The sequence below is a fragment of the Bison bison genome, unplaced genomic scaffold (assembly GCF_000754665.1).
Source record: "Bison bison bison isolate TAMUID 2011002044 unplaced genomic scaffold, Bison_UMD1.0 scf7180017864343, whole genome shotgun sequence".
NCBI lineage: Eukaryota > Metazoa > Chordata > Mammalia > Artiodactyla > Bovidae > Bison > Bison bison.
This window is the reverse complement of record NW_011494915.1, coordinates 2,005,123-2,031,137: the sequence shown is the minus strand read 5'-3', so window position 1 is coordinate 2,031,137 and position 26,015 is coordinate 2,005,123. Positions and strand designations below refer to the sequence as shown.

At 42.0% G+C, this 26,015-nt stretch overlaps 1 protein-coding gene across 1 annotated transcript in view; it reads left to right on the top strand.

Moving 5' to 3' along the window:
* The window catches only part of FAM19A4 (family with sequence similarity 19 (chemokine (C-C motif)-like), member A4), a 130,305-nt gene that overhangs the window by 5,289 nt on the left and 99,001 nt on the right, over window positions 1-26,015 (top strand). Inside the window, exon 2 of the mRNA XM_010854552.1 lies at window positions 50-165. Within this exon, the coding sequence (XP_010852854.1) occupies window positions 50-165 (116 nt within the window). The remainder of the gene's footprint in view (window positions 1-49; window positions 166-26,015) is intronic.

The following is a 26,015-nucleotide window of genomic DNA, read 5'->3' as shown; positions in this document are numbered from 1 at the left end:
GTCTCGCACCACCCATCCATCGCTGACCTGCATCCTGCTTTCTCTCCAGGATGAGAGCCTGTGCCAGATCCGTCTTGCTGTCTCACTGGCTCTTTCTGGCCTATGTGTTGATGGTGTGCTGTAAGCTCATGTCTGCCTCCAGCCAGCACCTCCGGGGACACACAGGTAAGCCCTTTAAACTCGTCATGCGCCACTGAGATCAACTAATAAAACTCTTTCAAACGTCAAAGCCCACATTTTAGGCACAGGTAATTGACAGGAGCCTTGACTGGTGTGTAAATAACCAGAGGAAGCATGAAATACAACAGGGTGAAGCAGTTTGATGGTTTGATGCTTAAAGAGATTTGTTCTAGATATCTTTTTAAGATTTCTCCAGGTTTTCCTTTTCCTGGGTACACGTCCATTCTTTGGAAGTGATTTTTCTCAAAGAATCCTGGAAACCCAGCAGTATTTTGTGCTATATATTCCAGCTTCCTTTGAAGGCAGAACATCTTTATTGATAAACTTGAATGAACACTGAAGGCAGTTTGCACATAATAGGGTTCTTCTAGGAAAAGATGGTGAATGATTTAAAAAGAAAGGGAAAAAAAATGTCGTGGTAGCTTTTGCCCCAGGACCTAAAATAGAACGTGTTTGAAGTCTTAGAGAAGCACTCTGATACTTTCTAGTGAGACCCATGTCTGTCCTTCGCTTATTTCTAAAGATAGATCAAAATAATCAGTTAAGTATCTCTGTGTGTATTGTGTATTTGTCTTCACCTTTCCCTTTTACATCTACATTTAAAGTGATACAGATTTGAAAACTCCCCAGTGAATTGTGTTTTCCTGAATAATTGATATTTGTCAGCAAACTCGTTACTAAACAATTAATTTACTGTCTATGCTTCAGTAATCAGAGGTGTGGCAGTGCCAGGTATGCTCTGAGTTTTTAGTGAAAGAGTGAAGCTTGAACCCTAAACCGTGTATGTGTCAGAATTGTAAAGTCTGTGTCTAAGAAAGTGTGCTGGTCACATAGCCTTATTCTCAGATATACAGCAGGTCAAGGTTTCTCGTTAGTTATTCTGATAATTTGGGACTAAGACTTAACTTTAAGCTGAAGTTTTGAAACTCTCTCAGAATTCAATTTTCCTTAAGCGACAGTTTCGAGAAGACAAGAAAAATAATGATTGCAATTTTAATAAATCAGTGTAAAATCGATACCATTTGACTGCTGTGAAAGTGCCCAGGGCTAGTTGGTTATTGTGCTGTGTATCTTTGGGTGAGCTCACTCTCAGGAATAGGGTATTTGAAGTCGTCAGTCTAACCTGTTTAATACACATCTCTTTTCTTGGGTTGCAGGTAGAGAGTCAGTGTAGTTCAGAAGCAGAACATTTCAGTGGGGCAGGTTAGCACCAGCACATTCCAGACTTCTCAAAACTGGGTTTGAGATTGTGATCAATAGTGATTAAACCTGAGGGAAACAGGGGCCATGACTAACCCTTCAATTCTTCATCTTTGTTGGCAATCCTCATTCCATACCATAACCTTTTAAATTTGGAAAAGGTGAGACCATAGGGTGTCTGTGTGAAAGTGAAGGTGCAGTTCGATAATAAAATGTGTTATACGTGAGCAAAAAGAAAAAAAAATCTGAATTAAATCTAAATTAAGATTAGAATTGTGAACACACGAGATGCAGTATCTTCCCTATAAGCCAAGACTCATCTGTAACAGGGACGGTAAGAAGTCTGAGCAAAGCCTTTGAAAGTTTTGCTCAAGAAATGAAATTTTCATCATGGATTTCTTTCAGTGATTTTATTTGGATTCTTGGTTTTTGGTTTCTTTTTGACTTTCGGGGGATTCTTCCTAATTTTGTTTTTGGAATTTAAGTACCTATCATCCCTCATCTTTTTAAATTAATTAATTTATTTTTAATTGGAGGATAATTGCTTTGCAGTGTTGTATTGGTTTCTACCACACATCAACACGAATCAGCCATAGGTACACATACGTCCCTTCCTTCTTGAACCTCCCTCCTACCTTCCACTCCATCCCACCCCTCTAGCTTGTCACAAAGCATCGAGTTGAGCTTCTTGTGTCATACAACAAATGACCACTGGCTATCTACTTTACATATGGTAGTGTATCTTTCCATGCTACACTCTCAATTCATGCACCTTCTCCTCCCCCCACCGTGCCACAAGTCTCCATGTCTGTGTCGCCTTGGCTGCCCTGCAATTAGGTTCATCGGTGCCGTCTTTCTAGATTCCATATGTACGTCTCACCCCTCATCTCAGTAGCCGTCAAAGCAGTCAGGATGGCTCCTGCCCACGGGGAGCTCTGTTCTCTCCCTGGGGCCGCAGGCTGTATATGAAGAACCATCTTTGCAGAAGTACAGGCGTGCTTTGTTTTTTTGCTCTTGGCTTCTGGCTTGCACTTTACTGCCTTTTTTTTTTTTTGAACAAATCAAATGTTTGTGGCAACCCTTCATCCAGTAGGTCTATCGGCTCCGTTTCTTCCCAACTGCATTTGCTCTCTTTGTGGGTCTGTGTCCTAGTTTGGTAATCCTTACCCTATTTCAAGCTTTTCCATTATTTATTTGTTATGGTCTGTCTGACCTGTGATCTTTGATGTGACCATTGCAAAAAGATTATGACTTGATGAAGGCTCAGATGATGGTTAGCGTTTGTAGCGATGAAGTATTTTTAAAATTAAGGGATGTGAATTCTATTTTAGACATAATGCTTTTGCACACTTACTAGACTACAGTAACGTAACTTTTATATGCAGAACCGAAAAACTCAACGTGTCTTGAGTTATCACGATATTCACTTTATTGAGGTGGTCTGGAAGCACACTGGCAAAGTCCCTGTGATCTGCCCATACCCTTTGTTTAACTGCAGTTGAAGGCTCCTGAACCCTACTGTGAAGTCTTATTCCCTCATGGGTTTCTTAAGCTGTGTCCTTGATGCCTGGAATATAATGGGTGCTAAATGAATATTTATTAATAGGCTGGTTTTGCCTATTTGTCACCATGGAATCAGTTATGTAATTTTCTGCTGGTGCTAAAATTCCAGACAGTAACAGGCAGGTGTGAAAAGATATCCTGTTAACTTTTTGTTGATTATTAGGGTTCTCCAGATAAACAGAACCAATAAGATATATATACACACACATAGTGTTGTTTAGTTGCTCAGTTGTGTCTGACTCTTTTGTGACCGCATGGACTGTAGCCTGCCAGGCTCCTCTGCCCATGGGATTTCCCAGGCAGGAATTCTGGAGTGGGTTGCCATTTCATTCTTCAGGGGATCTTCCCCACTCAGGGATCAAACCCACATCTCCTGTTTGGCAGCCAGATTCTTTTAGCACTGAATCACCAGGGAAACCCTGCATATGCATGGTGTACATTGCAGCCTTCCAAAGGCCTGTGGTCCAGGAGCACAGAGGGCAGGAGATAGTCAGTGTCCCAGCTCAGCAGTCAGGGAAAGAACAAATTCCACCTTCTGCTTTTTTCTTCTTTTCCTCAAGCACTTGGATGAGGCCCACCACAATGGGCCATCAGCTTCACTCAGCGCCCCAGTTCAAATGCTAACCTCTTCCAGGAACACCTTCACAGACATATTCAGGGGTCATGTTTTGGCAGATATCTAGGTGTCCCCTGGCCCACTCAAGTTGACAATTTCATGTATCTTTCTAGATAGTGTTTTATATAGTCATCTATATTTTCTATATTATTTTACAGATTTATGTATGTACGCACCTATCCTTCCAGAAAAAGGAATGTGTATACTAGTACGTGTGTATGCACAGATATCTCACTCTATACTTTGTTTTGTACCTTGATTTTTTTCCTATTTAACAATAGAGTTTAAGGGGGCTTCGTATGAGTGCATGCAGATTTATATCCCACTCTGTTGTACAGATGTGCTCTCATTTATTTGATCACTCCCAGTTTTTGTGGACATTTACCTTGTTGTCTGTCGTATTTTCCAAATACATGTCCTGACTGCAGATGAATCTCTAGTAGTGGAATTGTTGAATTAAAGTGTACGTAGATGTATTAGTGGGGCTTCCCAGGTGGCGTTGTTGGTAAAAGAATCCACCTGCCAGTGCAGGAGATGCAGAAGACGCAGGTTTGATCGCTGGGTCAGGAAGATCCCTTGGAGGAAGGCATGGCAACCCACTCTAGTATTCTTACCTGGAGAATCCCACAGACAGAGGAGCCTGTCAGGATACATTCCATGGGGTTGCAAAGAGTTGGACACAACTAAACTTCTGAGCACACATACAGCAAATGTATTAGTGAGAGTGGGTTAATTCCTGTTACACATAGACCAAATAAATATACATAATGGTTTAAACAAAAGAAGCTGTATTTCTTGCTCATGAGTGCTGTGTAGGTAACATGTCAACTGGCTGTCCTCTCCTGTGGCCTTTTTGGAACCACAGGGCATGGAAGCTATACTGTTCTCAGCCTGTGTCCTCGAAGGCTGTCCTGGAGCCATCTTCATTCCAGCCAGCTAGAAGGGGAATGGGTGGGGAGGGTACACCTCGGAGGTGATGATGAACTGGGTTAGAAGCTGGCAGTATCCCTTGACCTGTCTTCTCTTGCTATTGGCTACAGCTGAGTGCCCACGGCCACACCTTGCTGCAGGGGCTGCTGGGAAACATACCCTAGCTGGGGATCCAGGTCCGAGAGGAGATGATGGTTTTTGGTGAGTGTCCTGCATCCTCTGACAACCGTATTAAGATTTCAATAGTGCAGGGAGTTTCCTGGTGGTCCAGCAATTGAGTCTGAGCTTCCTCTGTAGGGGACACGGGGTCTATCCCTAGTCTGGGAACTAAGATCCAACATACTGTGCAGCGCAGCCAAAGAGAAAGAAAGATTTTAGTAGTGCCAAGCACGCTCCAAAACTTCTGAACTTAAACTTACAGCAGCAGTAGTAGTATAACTCCCTTTCCCTCACACCCTCATCAGCTCTGGGTGCTATCAGGTCTTACTGATGTGTGAAAATGGTAATGAAAACTACTGTCAGATTGTTTTGACTTGCAGCTCTTTGACTACAGACTCTGTGCTGCGGGATTACTTGTTTTCCTTGGGCTATCCTATCCATTATCTGTTTTTGTCTTGGCTGTATTGTTTACTTGTCGATTTGTGAGAGTTCTTTATAAATTGAGGACACCAAGTACCTGGACTATCATTTCCTTGTTTCTTTCTGCCTTTTCTTTGCCCATGGTTCTCGCGAGGCTGTGTGTTCTAGTTGGCTGTGTGTGTTTATGTGTATGAGAGAGAGAGATGAGGAGGGAAATGGCGAAGGGAGGCAGGTGTTGTAAATGTCTCTAATGACCTCACAGTGGCCACGTGGATTTTCTTCCCAGAATTGTGCTCACCTGATGACAAAGTCAAGGGTCAGACTTGAGAAATTCTGGTCAGGTCTTTGAGTGTATCTGAAACAGCCTGAGAGTGGGAGCAAGCTGTAGCGAGTTAACTGTAGAAGACAGTGTACTGTGTCCAAAAGGACTCCTGACACCGTCCCAAGAGCTTTGTGGTTTGTGCTGGCCAATTAAAGAAACTGTGGCCCTAGGAAACCCTAGTTGGAAGCTTACTGGATGCTTTTAATGGCTCAGATTAGAACCACTTGTAAAATAAACAAGGAGATATTTTCCAATCCCATCTTCACTCATCCGTCTAAGACAGAGCCAGAGGGGAAAAAGGTGGGACCCCATCCCTGATTTGGGCTGATCAGATCAGGTGTTAGGTGTGGGCTGAAGTTCACTTTAGTTCAAGTGTTAGAAAACAAAAATGCACCCAATTTTCGCAGAACAGGGAGTGGGAAACTTTCTTTAAGGCATTGATCATCTTCCACTAGAGTACAGAGGTAGTATCTTTAAGGAATTAGAAAACACAAACGGCCACCTTTGTTGTTTTTTAAAATTCCACCTGACACAGTGATTGAGTAGGAGACCTTGGGGTGGCGAAGAGGCAGACACGACTTAACTGAACAACAACAAAGGAGACCGTGTGGGCGTCTGTAGCCCCGAACCACAGAAGAGGTGCCTGGGGCCAATTGGTAGGTTACATTCTTTTAAAAGGAAGCCAGAGTTAACTCTCTTATTTCTTCAAGGAGCAGTTTGTCCTTTCGTTCCCTGTCCCCTGACCTTTCCCCGCCACTGTACGTAGCATCATTTCCCCACAAGAGGGCAGCACGTGTAATGCTGTGGAAAGATGCTGACGATTTCACAGACTTCAGAGTCATTTGAAATTAACCATTTAGGGATGTTTGTGACAGTTTCATTCAAGGTTCACGTGATGAGTTTGGGACACAAAACATCCTACATCCTGGAGATTTATCCCCGGGTATATTTTGTTGTTGTTCAGTCGCTCAGTCGTGTCTGTCTCTTTGCGACCCCATGGACTGTAGCATGCTAGGCTTCCCTGTCCTTTATGAACAAGCCTAAGAATGAATATTTAGACACTTTAAATTTCCCCTTTGAAGACAGAATCATAGCTGCTTTTCCCATATAGCTGAGAGAGTTGGAAACTTGGGTGCTGCTGGTTTACAGGTTCATTTTAATAGTCCCATTTCTCCAGACAGCTTTAAATATGAATGACTTTGGTCACATTTAATTCCTGCAGATGCCATGGTGCCTAGCTGCTGTTTAATATACTCCGTTTTGGTGTAAAGTCTCCTGTTTAATACATTGTGCCCAGGTGTTAAGGCCCCGAGAAACGAGCACAACTGAGAATGAGGCAGCAGAGCACAAGCAGATCTTCAGGAAAGCATAATCCTGGTTCTGCCACTTCCCAGCTGTGTGACCTTGTCCAAGTCACTTAACCTCTCTGAACTTGCTTCATTATCTGTAAAAATAGAATGATGTACTTGCCTACCTTACGGGATTATTGGACCTACTCAATAAAAAAGTAGGTGAAAGGATTAGTACATAGTAAACACTCAGTAAATGGTAGCTGTCTTCATGTTTAGAGGCATTTAGAATGAGCAGGAGTCTGGAAACTTTCAAGGAATAATTGGGGGCTCCGTATGGGTGGGAGATATAATCAGTGACATAATGTTTGAAGCTTTATCATGTACAAGAGAAAATGCTTGTTTTTCATTGTTCTAAAGAGCTGACTGTAATGAAGAGAATGTCTTTATGAAGACTGGTGTTTCACTCAACCTTAAGTAAAGAGGAAAGGAATTTCTAACAAGCAGGATTTCACCATGCTGGGGACAGAGCAACCCCAGGGCGTGCTGAGAGTCCTTTTACTTTCTAGGCTTCAGTCAGGTCTTCCGTAGAGGGAGGCACCTCACTGATGGGGAGCTGTGTCAAGAATTGTGACAGGTCTGAGGCTTAACCTTCCTTGCGAGGTCACAGGGCAGCCTGTCGGTTTCCTGGATGCTGGTGGAAGACAAGAGATCCTAGGCCAGAGGCAAGGGGTTTCTTCTTACTGCACAGCAAGTAGCAGGGGTTCAGGTTAGCTCCTGCTCTCCTTTCATATTTGAGCTGGTTACAAAATCTCTTTGGGACTCAGTCTCTTCTGGAAAGTGGAGATAATAAACAGTAAAAGTCATCCTTAAGGAGTTGTAAAGAGGAGTCAGTTCCCGTCTGGAAAGTGCTAAGAATTGTGTTTGTGTTTTGAATGTTCAATAAATGTTGGTCATCTTTATTGAAAACTGCCTTCTCCTTATGAGGGCATTTTATAGAGGTTCTGTCATGTTTACATTTATGGAAGTTTAGATTTTCTGGTTTCTCTGTGATACAGGATGATTGCAGAATATGAATGTTGGACTTGGGTGCCTTGTATTGCTTTCAGCTTTGGTTAAATTGTTCGAAAAGTAACTACATCTAAATTTGGGCTCCTGTTTCTGTCCCCTATAACAGCTGAAATCTTATAGGAACCCTGCTGATGATTTTGATTGGAATGACTACTTTAGCCCTCATTTACTGTAAGATATTTCTTTCCAAGATAATACAGATAGTTTTGAAAAATAATTAGTCTGCATTGTCAGAGTTCTGACACGAGGGGGCAGGCAGGGCTTAGAAGAGCTAACAGCAAGAAGCAGTATTGTAGCCTGATGCAGATGTTGTCTAGCAGAAATAGGAGACCCACATATGTAATTTTAAATGTTCTATATAACCACATTTAAAAAGTAAAAAGAAACACGTGAAGCAGTAATATATTTTATTTAACCTAATACATCCAAATATGATTATTTCAACCTGTGGCCCAAGCCACATTCTAAGCACTCAGTAGCTACACGCAGCCAGAGGCCAGTGTAATCTGCTTAGTGCAGGGGAATGAACTGAGTCTTAGCATTACTTTCTGAAAGATTAGAGTTATGAGTTATTTGTATTTTCATGGGTCAATCCTAGGGCACAGTGTTTTATCTCCTTTTTGTTCACTTAACTTCTTTTTAAGTTTTTAGTTTTAGGTCTTTATTTTTTTCTTGAATGACTGCTTCTAAATTTAGGTTAAGTACCAGGTAAGTGGGGTGTGTAGCCTTCATAAAGTGTGGAAAAGATGGCTGCATTTCCTGATGAACTGCCTATATGATCATTCCTTGCAAGAGGGTATATTTTTTTAGGAAAAGAAAAATGGCAGGATAGAGTGTGTGTGTGTGTGTGTGTGTGTGAGTGTGTGTGAGTGTGAGTGAGTGAGTGAGTGAGTGAGTGATGGCTTCAGCCATTAAGTCTTAAAGTTAGTCCCTGGAAGTTAATTTTGACCAATAATGGGTATTTATCCACTGGAGTGAAGTCCAACAATATGGATTTAATATAGTTTCTTCTGTAACTGTTTTCGTCTTCCTGCCCTGCCCCCAGCGAATGGTTACTTCTTTAACTGTATGGGTATATTTCTATGTAGACAACTCCACAGGAATATCCTCTATTTTATAAGCCAGAAAAGGACTCCGCAATGGCCCCAAAGCCCACGTTTTGATAGTAAAGAGGGTATCCATGTGATGATGCTTACTTGATTTCTCTGGGGAGCTTTTACTTGAAAAAAAAAAAAAAAAAAAACAGAGAGGCTCCACCACAGCTATGTTATATCTGAATCTTGGACGGTGGAGCCCAGGCAACTATATTAGTTAATAGTTTCCTGGTGAGTATCAGAACCACTCATTCAGAAGAAAAAAAATAAGTTTGACTCAAGCTCTTGTCATGCTACAGTTTGATCCCAGTGGTGATGAGTCTCCATTTCAGGCTCACTACACACAATCAGGCTTGAAGAGAGGTCTGTTTGCTCCCTGTAGCAATGACCTCCATCTCCACTTCTTTGGAAGGACTGTGAGAATATTTGGTCATTTTGTACTGGCATGACTGTTCCTGGATGCCAAGAGCTCGTAGCATGAGGGATTCCGCTGACCTCCCTTGGACCCTTCATTATTTTTGTCCAGTGCCATTTGATGGGCTCATCTTAATCTCGGTGTTCATAAGAAAAAGGAACCAATTATGTGAGGTGTTAATATGTGACTTCTCATCTCAGCTGCAAGTTCAAGTCCCAGTGCCACAGACGAGGTCAGCTTGGCAAAATATCTGACAAATGAGCATGCTTCACATTGGTTTTTGTGGGGAGGAAGGGGTGTTTCACAGAGAGAGGAGTAAAGAATTTCAGGTCCTTAAACAAGCTTGTGAGCCCCCGCAGGTGGCAGACCAGGCTTTTTTTTCCTGATGCATTTTTGTGCCTTTGAGGCAGAAGAGGCAACCCAAGGCCTTTGAAGAGTTCTCTGGGTAGTTAGGCAAAAGATTCTCTTTACCCTTGAGAAGAAAGCTCCTTTTTCTTTCTTCAAGCCATACCTTTGAACTTACCTAAACAAAGCCTACACTTTGGGGTTTAAAAAGCCCAAGATCTCATCTGAATGTTGGCTTTATCCAAGGAAACCAGAATCTTTTGTATAAAGAAAACAAAATCATTTGGTAAGAAGAATCAGGAGGGTAGAGATGGAAAGGGAAGAACAATGAGGTTTTATGTTTTTCTAGGTGTAACTTGAATGCTGGAAATAACTTGGCCCATATGGTGATAGTCATATTATTAAAAGGATGTTCAGAAACCTATTAAAACTTTAATTCACTCTGAGAAGAGAGTGTGTACAATAGTTAAAAACTTTCCCACTCCTTATGCTGTGGGCTGTCAGTGCATATGTCTTGGGGAAAGTCTGAAATCAGACAAAAACTACAGTCAATTTAAACTGGGCTGGGAGGGCCTGACCGGGTGGCTCAGTGCTAAAGAATCTGCCTGCAATGCAGGAGACGTGGGTTCAACCCACGTCAGGAAAATCCCCTGGAGGAGGAAATGGCACCCCACTCCAGTATTCTGGCCCGGAAAATCCCACAGAGGAGCCTGGAGAGCTATACTCCATGAGGTCACAAATAGTGGGACACGACTGAGCACACTCGCAGTGTGTTGTGGAACAGGTAGTGAGGGATTCAGAAAGGGAAAGAGGAGATAACTTTGTTTCAGGGAAAAGTAATACGGGCATGAAATAAAGTGAAAGAATGGCTCTACCAGTGGGGCATCTTTCTATAGTTTGTTACTGACTCTTGCGTAACTACTCGCTAAAAGGCTAGGGGTAAATACCAGCAATCCAGGCAATGTGTATGGCAGGGGAACGTGAACAGTTTGAACTTGGCACAAAGTTAAAGGTGTGTGCCTTCTGCCCTCAAGCCAAACGTAGTTCTAAGCTTTGCTGTTGGGAAAGCATTTGCAAGGCATGGTGGTCCAGGAAGTCATTTCTTTCAAGAGAACCATTGAAAGGCCTGGTTGGATTTGAGATACAGGCATGGATTTATTGCTGTTTGCTCTACCTGACCTTCCCCAGATGTCCTGTAGTCATCTAGCCGATTTCCAAAGTGCCAACCAGTGGAGACCAGTGACTTCAATTTGGAGAGATTCTATGTGTTTGAGCTATTACTAGTCAATCCTATTCAATAGGAAATATTGACTGTATATAAAGCAAGATAGTGGCAAGTAACACTGAATATTTTTCTAGTTAGTGGACGTCTAGAAATTTGAAACATCCACACAATGGCTAGCTCAGCATTTTAGTTACCAGGCCTGTGTGTGTGTGTTTATGCTCCAGAAGAAAAATTACGGTGTTTGATCTCTCCAGGTGGGAGCCTGTCTCTTCTACTTGTGCTGATCTTGAATTTGTTTCCAATGAGCCTGACTTGGTGACTCTTGGCTGTGTGACACGTCAGAACCTGGATTGTTTCTCTAAGTCACGGAAACCTTCAATTGAACCCTATTAATTTTAGAATTTGTGATGATCCTGAAATGATGGGGTTGACATTTACCCATGCTCTGTCTATGAAAGGAGATTTGCTAAGCAAATAAATAGTGTAAACAGTGGGAGCTGTTGAAGTTACCTTTAAAAAATACCAAGTGATTTGAAAGCATTTATTTAACAGGAAATCAAAATGCTTGTGCTTTGGCTCTGTGAAGCCCTAGCTGTGTGAGTTATTGAAAAACAGTTATTCAGTCTCTCTGGCAATGGGACTGCACCCTCTATCTCAATGTTTTTTCATGAGGGTTAAATTAAATAGTGCAGAGTTGGGTATTACATTGAGAACTTAATGTATTTTTAAACAGCTTTATTGAGATATAATTGACATGCAGTAAACTTTGTATAAGTGTGCAATTTGGTAACTTTTAGCATACATAATGTATAGGTATATATATGTACACACACACACCCATGAAAACAATCTTGAGGATCAAAATAATGAATATACCCATTGCCCCTGAAAGTTTTCTTGTGCCCCTTTGTAATCAATCCCTCTTGCCCCTACCTGTACCATTGCCAGGCAACCACTGATCTGTTTTGCCATTATAGATGAGTTTTCATTGCCTGAAATCGTGTTGAAGTAAAACCATACAGGATCTATTCTTTTTTTGCTTGATTTCTTCTTCATAGTTGCTGTGTGGTTTATGTGGGGTGTCATATGCATCAGTAGCTCATTTCTTTTCTTCATTTTTATTGGAGTATAGTTGCTTTACAATACTGTGTTTCTTCCTGCTGTACAGCAAAGTGAATCACCTATACATACATACATACATACATATATATATATATATATCTCCCCTCTATTTTGGATTTCCTTTCCATGTAGGTCACTACAGAGCATTAAAAAAATCATTTTGTTTATTTATTTTTGGCTGTGCTGGGTCTTGCTGTGCAGGCTTTTGTCTAGCTGCAGTGAGTGGGGTCTTTTCTCTAGTTGCAGTGCAGGGTTTCTCACTGTGGTGGCTTCTCTTGTTAGGGAGCAAGGGCTGTAGGGCATATGGGCTTCAGCAGTTGTGGCTCCCAGGTTCTAGACAGAGGCTCAATAGTTATGGCACATGGGCTTAGTTGCTTCATGGCACGTGGGATCTTCTGGGATCGGGGATCGAACCTGTGTCTCCTGCATTGGCAGGTGGATTCTTTACCACTGAGCCACCAGGGAAGCCCACTGTAGAGCTGAGTAGAGTTCCCTGAGCTATACAGTAGGTTCTCATTAGTTATCTATTTCATACATAGGAGTGTATTTACGTCAATCCTCATTTCCCAATTCATCGCATCCCTGTTTCCCCTGTTGGTGTCCATACGTTTGTCCTCAAAGTAGCTCATCTTATTGCTGAATAGTAGCCCATCCTGTGTCACACACTGTTTATCCATTCACCTGTTGGTGGACATTTGAGGGTGTTCCCAGTTTTGACTATTATAAGTAGGGGTGTTAGGAACATTTCTTACAAGTGCTTACATGAACATATGCTTTTATTTCTCCTAAGGAAGTTCCTAGGGAACAGAATGGCTGGTTCATATGGTAGATGTATGATTGACTTTTCAAGAAACTGTCAAACTGTTCTCCGGTGTGGTTGTACCAGCTCACACTCCTCCCAGCAGAGTAAGAGAGTCTTAGTTCCTTCACATTCTTGTCAGCACTTGGCATGGTCTGTATTTTTAATTTTAGCCCATTTACTAGGTGAGTAGTGATATCACATGATGGTTTTAATTTGCATTTCCCTGATGACCAGTGACATTGTGCATCTTTTTGTTTGCTTTTCTGTATATCTGTGAAGTGTATATTCAAATCATTTGCCCATTTTTTAGAAAGTTGGGTTATTTTCTTAATATTGAATTTTGAGAACTCTTTACATATTCTCAATACAATTCCTTCATCAGATAAGTGAATTGCAAATATTTCCCCTGAGTCTGTTCATTCTCATAACAGTGCCTTTTGAAAAGCAGTTTTTTGTTTTGATGAGATTCCGTTTACCAGTTTGTTCTTTTAGCTACCATGCTTTTGATATCTTTTGCTTCTAACTCAAGGTCACAAAGCTTGCTTTCTATGAAATGGTTTAATTTTAGTCTTGATGTTTAGGTCTGTGACTCATTTCTGTAGATGATGTACTTGAATGCATTTTGAGTAGGTAAGAAAATACTGCTCATTATAAATTCTCCTCCTGTTACCTAGGTGAAGTTGCTGAGAGTACTTGAACATAATCATAGATTTCTTTTCAAAAGACTTAGGCATTTTAGTAAGCCAGACTGATAGTCCCACACTAGTTAGTCTGAATTAGTGAGTTAAAATAACGATGTCCAATAATGTAAACAGTACAGCTCTACAGATAAGGATATTTTAAACAGCTCTTCTTCCAGACTTGGGCAGTAACCAGTCGTATAGACCGTGACAAGTTTAATCTCTTGGCCTCAGCTTCTGCAGCTGTTAAACACAGAAGTTAGATGATCTTTGCTGTTCACAGTATGTAGCTCTGTTTACTAGAGGTGGGTCGGATTCTTATGGGTCTTTATGTTCATCCTAGTACCAGTAACTGACTAGGTTGAATAGATGTCCCTCAACTGTGTGCAGCTCATTTTTCAAGCATGCATTGATAGCCTCTGATGGAAAAAAATAGAAATTGACTTAAAAGGGCTTTGACTTCCTATTAATGCTATGTCAGGTCTACATTTTCATAATCAAAGACTTATCAGCAGTGCAACCACTGTCTGATTGGAAATACATTGTAAACTTTATTCTTACTAGGAGAATGTACTGGCTCAGCTAGTAAAGAATCCTCCTGCATTGTGGGAGAGCTGGGTTCGATCCCTGGGTTGGGCAGATCCCCTGGAGAAGGGAAAGGCTACCCACTCCAGTATTCTGGCCTGGAGAATACCATGGACTGTATGGTCCACGGGGTTGCAAAGACTTGGATATGACTGAGCGACTTTCACTTTTCAGAATAGTCTTACTCATTTTAGCTGGGAAACCTGTGTCTGAATGATCTTCTGCTAAGGATTTTTCAAACTTGGAGGTGTAATGAGACTGTGAGGTACTACTCGTTCATCATTTGTGGCTAGTGGGTTTCAGCTGAGATGCCGGTTTGTTCTGGTGGTTCCAGGTGGGTAAACGTCTTGACTCTCCTGCCTGGCCCGTGACAGTGTTCCTCACCTGCTCCATCCACACCACTGCTGGCTCAGAAAGTGGCCTGTGTGGTAGCTAGAGTGATATATGTATCTTCATAGCTCAGACTCAAGAGTGGAGTTAGAACTTCTCTCTGTGGGCATCCTATAACATGTGCCAGCTTGGAAGCCCCTAGGAACATGTTAATAAACAGGTCAGTTAGGGTGAAATGAAGCAGCCTTGTAGGGACTGTTGTGTGAACTGTATGTTGCTTTCTGCTTATTTTTAGTAATTGTTTCATGTCTATGGCCTTTCCTGGTGGCTCAGTGGTAAAGAACTGCCTACACCTGCCAATGTAGGAGACACAGGTTTGATCCCTGAGTCGGGAAGATCCCTTGGAGAAGGAAATGACAACTCACTGCAGTATTCTTGCCTGGAGAATTCCATGGACAGAGGAGCCTGGCGGGCCACAGTCCAAGGGGTGACAAAGAGTCAGGTGCAACTGAGCAGCAGCAGCACGTGTCTGTACACGCATACACGTCATACTTGGTATTTGCAAACCGCGTGGGCTCTTAACTTATAGTATTTTGATATAACTGATTTCTTTGCCCTCTTGTGAGTTTTATTTCACGCATTAACAATATTCTGAGAGGAAGTTTGTAGAGTCACCATGACACAAAAAAGATGAGGGATTTCTGTGAGCATTGGGAACTGCATCTTAGCCTCCCCGCCCTTCACAAGCCCGCTAAGTGGGTGAGGGCGGCAGGGAGCACAGGCATCTCGCAGCCTCCTCAGAGAACTCTTCCCCCCACCAGGGAAGTGACTCGCTGGTCATGTGGGAAGCTGCTCTATCATGATGTCGGGTGTCCAGAGAGGTGAGTTTCCCCTCGGGCCAGTGGGGAGAGGAAACAAAACAGCAGCAGGCGGAAGTGAAATCAGTTGCACCATCTGGCAGAGTTGGGACATGGAGCTTATGTGTGACTAGTTCTGGGGGAGCATCAGTAAAGTTGTCATCGTACCAGTCCCCTCCCTATATCCCCGCATCAGGTATCCAGTATTGAATCTCCATTCCTGACATCTGTCATGTCGGTCTGCATTTCTAGCAGGGGGGGGAGATCAGATGACAGGTCATAGATGGCTTAGTTTGCTGATGAGACCTCGTGACCCTTTTCAAACCATTTGGTAGCATTTCAACGGGCTCTGAAAATCTCCCATCCTTTATGTCTCAGCACAAAAAGAATTTAGCGAGAGACAAAGTGATAGATAAGAAGTGATTTATTAGAATAGGATGCTTGGGATGCTTACAAGCCAGGAAGGTGAGAAGGTGCCATGCCCCATGAGCTTAGTGGGCTACAGTTTTACAATCAAAGGAAAAGTGGGGAGGAGGGAAAGACTGCCTTCTTCCTCATTGTTGAATGGACGTCACACTTCCATCATCAGTTCTTTGACCGGTTTGGGCAGGAGAGTTTTCTTGTGTTTATATGGTCTAGCCAGGACTGTCATGACAGTTTGGAAAAATTAATTCAGGTCTCTCTGTTCAGTGAGGGCATTTCACTTTGTTTTTTTTTTTTTTTCTAATTTTATTTTATTTTTAAACTTTACATAATTGTATTAGTTTTGCCAAATATCAAAATGGATCCGCTACAGGTATACACTTTGAAATGTCGCCTTTCCATAAAGCATTCCTTCTCAAGTGCAGAAAGCATGTCCTAGGAATCAACTTACTGAGCTCACTGGGCAGGACGTGGGTCCCATGCTACCATTGGTTTATTATTTAGGGGTGTGTCTCATGCTTTTGCTTATGAATTTTGTTGCTAAGCAAGCCTGCCTGGTTTTGTGGTTACGGGAACGTGAACGTGAAGTCGCTCAGTTGTGTCCGACTCTTTGCCACCCCATGGACTGTAGCCTACCAGGCTCTTCTGTCCATGGGATTTTCCAGGCAATAGTACTGGAGTGGATTGCCATTTCCTTCTCCAAGGGATCTTCCCAACCCAGGGAGCGAACCCGGGTCTCCCGCATCGTAGACAGACGCTTTAACGTGTTTCCTTGAGTAATCATTAACTTATTAACTATTGTTAACCATTAAGATGTTAAATGGTTAACATCTTAACTATTTAAGATAACATACCTTTTTATAATTTATAGTGCCCTCGTGGGATGAAGTATTTAACCCTTTGTCCCTTTACTCCTTTCCTGTCCCTTTCTCTTAGTGGAGAGAGGAGGAAGTGAGTGCTGGAATATCTCTAGGGCTGTGGGGTCCCCTCTGAGTCGGTGGAGCTGGGCTGAGGGGAGGCGGGCGCCCTCTCCTCCTTGGTGAGTTCCAGCACGTGCCCTGCACAGGTGTACATGACTTTGCGGCCTTTATCGTTGTGTATGAGCATGATTTGTGTGTGTCTCCCTTTCTAGGCAAGAGTTCCAGCAGGGTAGACACAGGGGTCTTACTTTTGTTTCACAAGGTACCTGATGCACTGATTAAAATCTTAACAGCGTGAGTGAATATTGAATGCAACAGGATACTTTCTATCCGAAAGTAAAATTTCGCAAGGCCCGTCATCCTAGCTTTCTGGGATTCAAGTGGGAGAGATTTTTCATGAGTTAGTTCCTGAGACTGAATGAAGAACACACCAAGATTCCAAGTGCTGTGGGATATTTCATCGTGAATGCCCATCACAGGTGAATTCTTCATTCGCGTAGTCAGACAGTTAGATTGTTCTTGCTCTCCACCATCCCCAAAACAGAAACAAAACAAACAACAATGAAATTCAGTGCACTGGTGATAATCCATGTGAATGTCCCTGTCTGGAGCGGTTCTGGAATTTTGGGGATATACAGATGGGTGGGAGGAATTACTGGATAGCCAGGGAAGAGGGTGCATACATAATATGACAGAATACTCACAGATGGGCTGGCCACAGCAGCCACTCTCCTTTGCAGTCCCTGAAGCTGCGTTTGAGATATATTCTTTGAAAGGAAGGAATTTGAAGGCAAAGATTGTAGACAATAATATCTGTGCCTCGCTTGATAAGTTTCAGGGTTTTAGCCCATTGATTAGTATATATGATTAAAATTTTGGGTCAGGGACCTAAGTGCTACGTAAGTACTCTAGGACTTAAAGTATTCTTTCCAATCATAGGATTCAAGTGTTCTACATAAATATTTGTTGTTGTTGCTAAGTTGTGACTCTTTGAGACCCCATGAACTGTAGCCCACCAGTCTCCTCTGTCCATGGGATTTCCCAGGCAAGAATACTGGAGCAGATTACTATTTCCTCCTCCAGGGAATCCTTCTCACCCAGGGATCTAAAACCCATGTGTCCTGCATTCGCTGGTGGATTCTTTACCACTGAGCCACCAGGGATGCCCAGATACATATTAGGCATTCAATTTTAATTATGTAGTATTGTAAGAAAATCTGGTGCTAGGAATACTTGAAAGGTAGTTTTTGGCTACTGGTGATTGAAATAGTTCAGTCGCTCAGTCGTGTCCGACTCCTTGTAACCCCGTGGACTGCAGCATGCCAGGCCCCCTGTCCATCACCAACTGCCAGAGCTTACTCAAACTCATGTCCATTGAGTCAGTGATACCATCCAGCCATCTCATCCTCTGTCGTCCCCTTCTCCTCTCACTTTCAACCTTTCCCAGCTCAGAGTCTTTTCAAATGAGTTAGTTCTTCGCATCAGGTGGCCAAAGTATTAGAGTTTCAGCTTCAACATCAGTCCTTCCAATGAATATTCAGGACTGATTTCCCTTAGGATGGACTGATTGGATCTCCTTGCAGTCCAAGGGACTCTTAAGAGTCTTCTCCAACACCACAGTTCAAAAGCATCAATTCTTTGGCACTCAGCTTTCTTTATAGTCCAATTCTCACATCTATACATGACTACTGGAATAACCATAGTTTTGACTAGATAGACCTTTGTCGGCAAAGTAATGTCTCTGCTTTTTAATATGCTGTCTAGATTGGCCAAAAGTTTTCTTCCAAGGAGCAAGCATCTTTTAATTTCATGGCTGCAGTCACCATCTGCAGTGATTTTGGAGCTCCCCAAAATAAAGTCTGTCACTACTTGCATTGTTTCCCCATCTATTTGCCCTGAAGCGATGGGACCGGATGCGTTGATCTTAGTTTTCTGAATGTTGAGTTTTAAGGCAACTTTTTCACTCTCCTCTTTCACTTTCATCAAGAGGCTAGTTAGTTCTTCTTCATTTTCTGCCATAGGGTGGTGTCATCTGTATATCTGAGGTTATTGATATTTCTCCTGGCAATCTTGGTTCCAGCTTGTGCTTCATCCAGCCTGGCATCTTGCATGATGTACTCTGCATATAAGTTACATAAGCAGGGTGACAATATACAGCCTTGACCTACTCCTTTCCCAATTTGGAACCAGTCTGTTGTCCCAAGTTCAGTTCTAACTGTTCCTTCTTGACCTGCATACAGATTTCTCAGGAGGCAGGTCAGGTGGTCTGGTATTCCTGTCTCTCTAAGAATTTTCCACAGTCTGTTGTGATCCACACAGTCAAAGGCTTTGGTATAGTCAGTAAAGCAGAAATAGATGTTTTTTCTGGAACTCTCTTGCTTTTTCCATGATCCAGCAGATGTTGGCAATTTGGTCTCTGGTTCCTCTGCCTTTTCTAAACCCAGCTTGAACATCTGGAAGTTCGTGGTTCACATACTGTTGAAGCCTGGCTTGGAGAATTTTGAGCATTACTTTGCTAGCGTATGAGTAGAATTGTGTGGTAGTTTGAACATTCTTTGGCATTGCCTTTCTTTGGGGTTGGAATGAAAACTGACCTTTTCCACTCCTGTGGTCACTGCTGTGTATTCCAGCTTTGCTGGCATATTGAGTGCAGCACTTTCACAGCATCATCTTTTAGGATTTAAAATAGCTCAACTGGAATTCCATCACCTCCACTAGCTTTGTTCATAGTGATACTTCCTAAGGCCCACTTGACTTCGCATTTCAGGATGTCTGGCTCTAGATGAGTGATCACAGCATTGTGGTTATCTCGGTCATGATCTTTTTTGTATAGTTCTTCTGTGTAATCTTGCTGCTGCTTCTGAATATCTTCTGCTTCTGTTAGGTCCATCCATTTCTGTCCTTTATTGTGCTCATCTTTGCATGAAATGTTCCCTTGATATCTCTAATTTTCTTGAAGAGATCTCTAGTCTTTCCCATTCTACCTTTTGTTAGAGTCGTAAGAGTCCTCACTGGTGGTTAAGCTCTTGGCAAAGCCATGTGCTGGGCTGACTTGGTGTATGTAGCTTTCACTCTACGGATGCATAGTGATGCAGGGTTGATGCATGGTTGGGAAGTTCTCTGCCTAAATCGTTCCCATTATTTCCCAAGTCTCAGCCCATTAACTAACTTGGTCAAAAGGCCAGGAAGAGAAATGGCATTCTCGAAATATTATTAGTATTTGCGGTGAATGCTAACTACTGTACATTTACAGCCGATTAAGTTTTGCTTTCTGTTTTATTATACAGTATGACAGGGATTTTGAGACTGAATTCTGTTAAATAATAAATAGAACCAGCAAGGTCACTTTCTACCTCACCAAAGGTAAACTTTGCAGCAGGAAGACATGAATGAAGAAACAGGTCGAGCTAAACATCTCAGGGGGATGGGGTGGGGTAGGCAGGGATTCGAGATTTTCAGAATCAAAAAGAATCCAACAGATGCTGGGGACTTCCCAGTGGTCCAGTGGCTAAGACTCTGTACTCCAAAGGCACAGGGCCAAGGTTTGATCCCTGATCAGGGAACTAGATCCCAAATGCTGCAACTCATACCTGGCATAGTCAAATAAATATTTAAACATAAAAGAATTTTCTGTAACTGGGAAGAATACAAAAGAACAAGAAAAAAATCGATCAAATGGATGCCAAATAAACACCTGCGATGAAATGTGAATATTGCCATTATTTATTGCCAGTAATTTGATGGATTTTTTTTTCTTACCAAAATTGTTAGGGCTTGAAACAAGGGTCTCCAAGTGACAGCCCACAGGTAAATTAGGCCCATGGATGTGTTTTGTTTGGCCCAGATGATGTTTAAAAAGCATCTGTAAAATCAGTTGTATTGTTTGAAAATCACAGGGTTGCACACATAAATCCAGATTTTGGCCAACACTAGGTTTTCCCCTCTGCTTTGTAGCAGTTTGCTGTAGCTGACTGCTCTCAGCAGATGGGCCATTTTTCATCCTCTTTGTCACCTGCTTCCCTCATTTATGTTGACCCCCCTTGACTCTGAAGTATAAGCAATTGAGTTTGAGAGCCTTGACTCCCATGTTTCAAAATGAAGACAAAAATAACTAGAAGATTGTGTTTCAGGTTTCAAGCCTCTTTGTTATTTTATAGGATAGTGGTTAAGAGTTGGGTTTTGGGATCAAAATTGCATGGAAACATGTGCTGGTTTCTTCCAGTTTAGCTGTGTGACCTTAAGAGGGTTATTTAACCTCTCTGAATACTAGTTTTCTTGTTTAAATTGGACTGCAGTTTTCTCTGCCTCCTAAGATTGCTGCACGGATTCCATTTGCGTCTGTGTGGATGTGAATCCATTCAACACTATCACACAGATAAACACACACGCCACTTAGAGTAATATCTCGTTCATGCTAACTCATCTTATATTTTTAAGTAAAGTTTGGTTGAAAAAGAAAATTTAATAAATAAATAAAAGGGTAATTTCTCTTCTATTACTCATCAGTTGAAAAAGGCAAAAAGTGATATTTTTCAGACTTCATGTGATTTTTCTTAAAATGCAGGTATGCTAGGTTGATGGTATTATTAACTCCATTCTAACTTGACTACAAAAAAGAAATTGTCAAAGCTGATGGACATTATCCTGCTCTCGATATTCTGCCAAGCAGTGAGACTTGAGAAGATGGTGCATTATATAAAGGATGCCAAGCATTTCCACAAAGCGTTTTTGTTATGTATGTGAGCCTTGTTCCTTATACATGAATCAGATGGCCTAAGTGACAGCTTCCATGATCCACCTGAGGAGGTGGAGATGATTCCAGGCTGATGGATAAAGTGAGCAGGATCTGACAGTCCACAGAGGGCAGAAAAGCAGGATCAGTCTCAGAGACAGTGTCTCATGCTGATGGTGTTTGATACGCAGATGGGGCATCAGAAATCAGATTTAAATTACTCGGTGATGGAAGGAGATGGAGACAAATTGGCCTGCTTTAATCATTATGTCCTCTCTTGACTAGAATCAGAGCTTAATATATTGTTTTTCTTCAGACCCTTCTTATTTTAAAAGATGATGTTATTGTTTTTCTCCACCCGCTTATTTTAAAAGATGATGTTGGCTTCCAAAGCTATTTAGTGCTAAAACTAACTGCTATTTCTGAGTGTTTTTCCCCTCTCTGGAACTCTTAACACTCAAGAAAATTAGTAACACATAGCTATAGTACATGTATGTGTGTGTGTATCCATATACTACATATATGTATATGAATTTACATTTCACTTCTATATAATGTATTTTAGGTAATGATAAATTAGTAAAGCAATCATAGCATGTAAGGTGAAGTGAAATGAAAGTTGCTCAGTTGTTTCCGACTCTTTGCATCCCCATGGACTATAGAGTCCATGGAATTCTCCAGGCCAGAATACTGGAGTGGGTAGCCTTTCCCTTCTCCAGGGGATCTTCCCAACCCAGGGATTGAACCCATGTCTCCTGCATCTGCAGGCGGATTCTTTACCAGTTGAGCTACCAGGGAAGCCCTAGTAGTCTGTAAAAGTCATTTTTAATTTCAGTGATTTGATGATAATTAAGAGCATTATTTGGGTGATAAAAGGTTTCCATCTGTGGGTTCTAATTAGCTAATGCCTGCCATTATTTCTTGTTGATCCTTTTATACTGTGGAGTACAGGTATTGTGTTTCCATCCTTCTAACACTGTATAAGCATACAGTGCTTAACAAATCAACAGGTTATGATATTTCTTTATTAAGAGGGACTTTGTCCTTTAGCTGTGCTGTGTTATTTAACACTTGTGCCACCAATTTATCTATGAGTTTTCAGAACTGGTTCTGTTACTATATTTTGACAATTTCCATAAAACGGAGCATCATCGAATGCCATGGCGAAAGGGAGTCTGATTGTCACACTTAGTACATACAACAGGTACATGGAAGCTGATAATAAGAATTCTCGAGAATTAAAGCTTAATTCAGAAAGAATGTTATTGCATACTGCTGCTAAGTCGCTTCAGTTGTGTCCGACTCTGTGCGACCCCATAGACAGAAGCCCACCAGGCTCCCCTGTCCCTGGGATTCTCCAGGCAAGAACACTGGAGTGGGTTGCCGTTTCCTTCTCCAATGCATGAAAGTGAAAAGCGAAAGTGAAGTCGCTCAGTCGTGTCCAACTCTTAGCGACCCCATGGACTACAGCCTACCAGGCTCCTGCATCCATGGGATTTTCCAGCCAAGAGTACTGGAGTGGGGTGCCATTGCCTTCTCCGTATTACATACTAATGAGTTTAATTAATATTAATACCTAGAATATTATTAATTAATTATTATACCAGGCCAAATGCTCTACCCCATGTGCATCCCACTTGACTTACTCTCAATCGTGGAGGTCTGTGTTGTTACCTCCTCACATGTGCACTGAGACTCAGACCTCTTCAGTGAGTGGCCCAACGTCACACAGCCAACAGATGGTGGAGCTGGGGCTGGAATGGTACTGGTTTTCCTCCTTCCCTCCGTGTCCCAGTGCTTCACCAATGATAGGTTTGGTTTCTGGGTTGTGGTTCTCACCTGCATCTCCCTGAGAATGGGTGAGGTGGAATTATCATTTATTCCATCCATAGGAATGCTGAAAATGCTGACTTTCTCAGTACTGATGTGTGCTAGGGTGAGAGCGGAACCGTGTCTTGTTTTCCAGCTTAAGCTTCCTCCTATTCTTAGGAGTTAATTTGAAAATCACATGAGGTTTACTGCTCCATAGCCAGTAAAGTCTGGTACCCCAAGAGGTTGCCTAATGGGTTGAAGCCACAGGTCAACAGAAGTTTGCATAGACGCTGGGAGAATGTTCTGAGAGGAGTGAGACAAGTTAGGCGTGCTTGGGACCATCTCAGACTCTGGAGATGGATGCTGTATGAGGCAACTGTAAGAGGCTGCCTTATTCCTCTGTGCCTCTTTACACATAGGCTCTCAGAATGATCCTCTATTTTATTATTATTTACTTTTATTGAAAAATGATGGCTTACAATGCTATATTAGTTTCAGATATACAACAGTGATTCCATATTTTTATACATTAAGAAGTGATCACTATGCTAAGTCTAGTCACCATCTGGCATCTGTTTTTGAATTAAGTATGACATAAATAACGATGCTGTTGCTGCTTAGTCGCTGTCGTGTCCAACTCTTTGTGACCCTGTGGACTGTAGCCCACCAGGCTCCTCTGTCCATGGCATTTCCCAGGAAGAATACTGGAGTGGGTTGCCATGCCTTTCTCCAGGGGATCTTTCCAACCCAGGGATCAGACCCTAGTCTCCTGCTTGCCAAGCAGATTGTTTACCACTGAGCCACCTGGGAAGCCCTGACATAAATAATACAGATTGTTATTTTAAAACCTTTAAAAAGATAAAGCTGCCTTACATCTCCCAGTCCTCTTCTCCCATTGTAGCCTTACCTGTTTTCTCCTCAGGGTAACCACTTTTGTAAACGTGGTGTATGAATCCTTTAGGATTGTGTCATCTACATGTAATCAACTAAACGTAATAAATCAGTCTATTGCTCCCTCTTAACAAGGAATCTAGCGGTGCACAGTCCAGAGAGGCACAACTGTTCAAAGATCCAGACTCCTCCCTTTCTGCCTCACCATCCTTAGTTTGTAACTTTTGTTTTCATGGTGGCAGGATGGCTGCTCTAGCTGTGGAGAGCCTGTGTGCCTTTGGGGCAGGAAAAACAGGAAAGGGCGAACAGAAACAGGGACATGGCAGCTGATTCTGGTCCTTTTTCTAGGAAAACAGTAACTTTTCCAGGGACCAGGGACATCTTCTTATATTTAATGGTCAGAATGTTGTCACAAGCCACTTGGGGAAAAAAATGATGTTTCTCATAGTAAGAAAAATGGGATAAAGGGATGTTGAGTTGGTATTTATCAGTGTCTGCTTAGTCATTCATTCTTTTTTCAACAAATTTATATATCTGTTTAAGTATGTATATATAGAGTCCCTCTTTTTTTATTCTAACTGATGTATACTCTCAATATTGTTCTGCAACTTATTTTCCCTACTTGTTAGTTTGTTACGGTAGTAATTTATTTGGCTTCATTACAGAAATAAAATTTTCTTCCCATTATGGGTAAAATACAAGAGTAAATCAAGCTGTTTCTATCATACAGCAAAACTTTGCTGATTTTAACCATTTTGCATAGAACTCCATCTAGATGATAATTTAGTGTTTACTTTCTTGTAAATGAAAAGATACAAAACATAATTGAAATCTTTGGTGTCAGCCGCTTTAGAAATAACTAGTTCTGTTGTAATTTAGCATAGTTCTGTTGTAATTTAGATTTTCGTTCTTACTGAGCTTTTTTTCCTTTTAATTTTGTGTATTTTTGACTGCACTGGGTCTTTGTTGCTGCACGGGCTTTTCTCTAGTTGCAGTGAGCGGAGGCTACTCTCTAGTTGGGGTGTCTGGGCTTCTCATTGTGGTGGTTGCTCTTACTGGGGAGCGTGGGCTCCAGTAGTTGTGGGTCCTGGGCTCTAGAGCATAGGCTCAGTAGCTGTGGTGCACGGGCTTAGTTGCTCTGAGGCATGTGGTATCTTCCCAGATCGGGGATCAAACCTGTGTCTCCTGCATTGGCAGATAGATTCCTTACCACTGAGCCACTGGGGAAAGCCTTTACTTAGGTTTTATAGAATCACCTTTTACTTAGCATTGTCAGTTTTCTGGCCCCTAAGGACTCCACTGTTCCGTGTTATGATTTTTATTCTGTTGGGAGTTTGGGACCAGAGGTATTGGAATTCTGTGTCAACCAAGAGTGAGTGGAGTGTGTCCAGATGGTTACAAGTAAAATACAGACATAGTGTGTTGGGAAATTATGATTGATTCTTGGAGAGCTCAGTTTTCTTGTTTCTTGTTTTTCAAGACTGTTTGAGAAGCTTGAGGTTGTTGAGAAATGGACTTCAGTGAAGGTGAAATTGTCGTTCAACTGTCTTTGAAAGTTGGTTAGGAAAGGAGGCAATCCACGCCTCCCCCACCACCCCCGCCGGCCCCCCTGCTCCACACATACACACAAAAACAGAACAGAGAAAAAACATAATCAAAGATGCTTGGTGACTTTTTTTTCTTAAACTGTGTCAACTGAGAGGCAAAGATCATTCTTTCAGTCAAATAAGGCTTTTATCATGAATCTGTTCCGCTCCATGTGAACTGTATAAGAGTCTAAGAATTTTAAGACTTGGTGCCCGCCAACAAGCAACTCAGAGCTCACAAGAGCAACTAGCGAACACATATAATTGTTTTGACAGTGAAAATGTATGTGATTCTAGCATGTTCTCCACATAGCAGATGATGCACATCCCTCCCCCCACCCCCACCCCACCCCCGGCTTGTAACCCTTGAGCAGCTTCCTGCAATTCTTAGAATAAAGCTGTCATCCTAAGGCTGTCTTCAGTTTGGGCCCTGGCTACACCCTTGG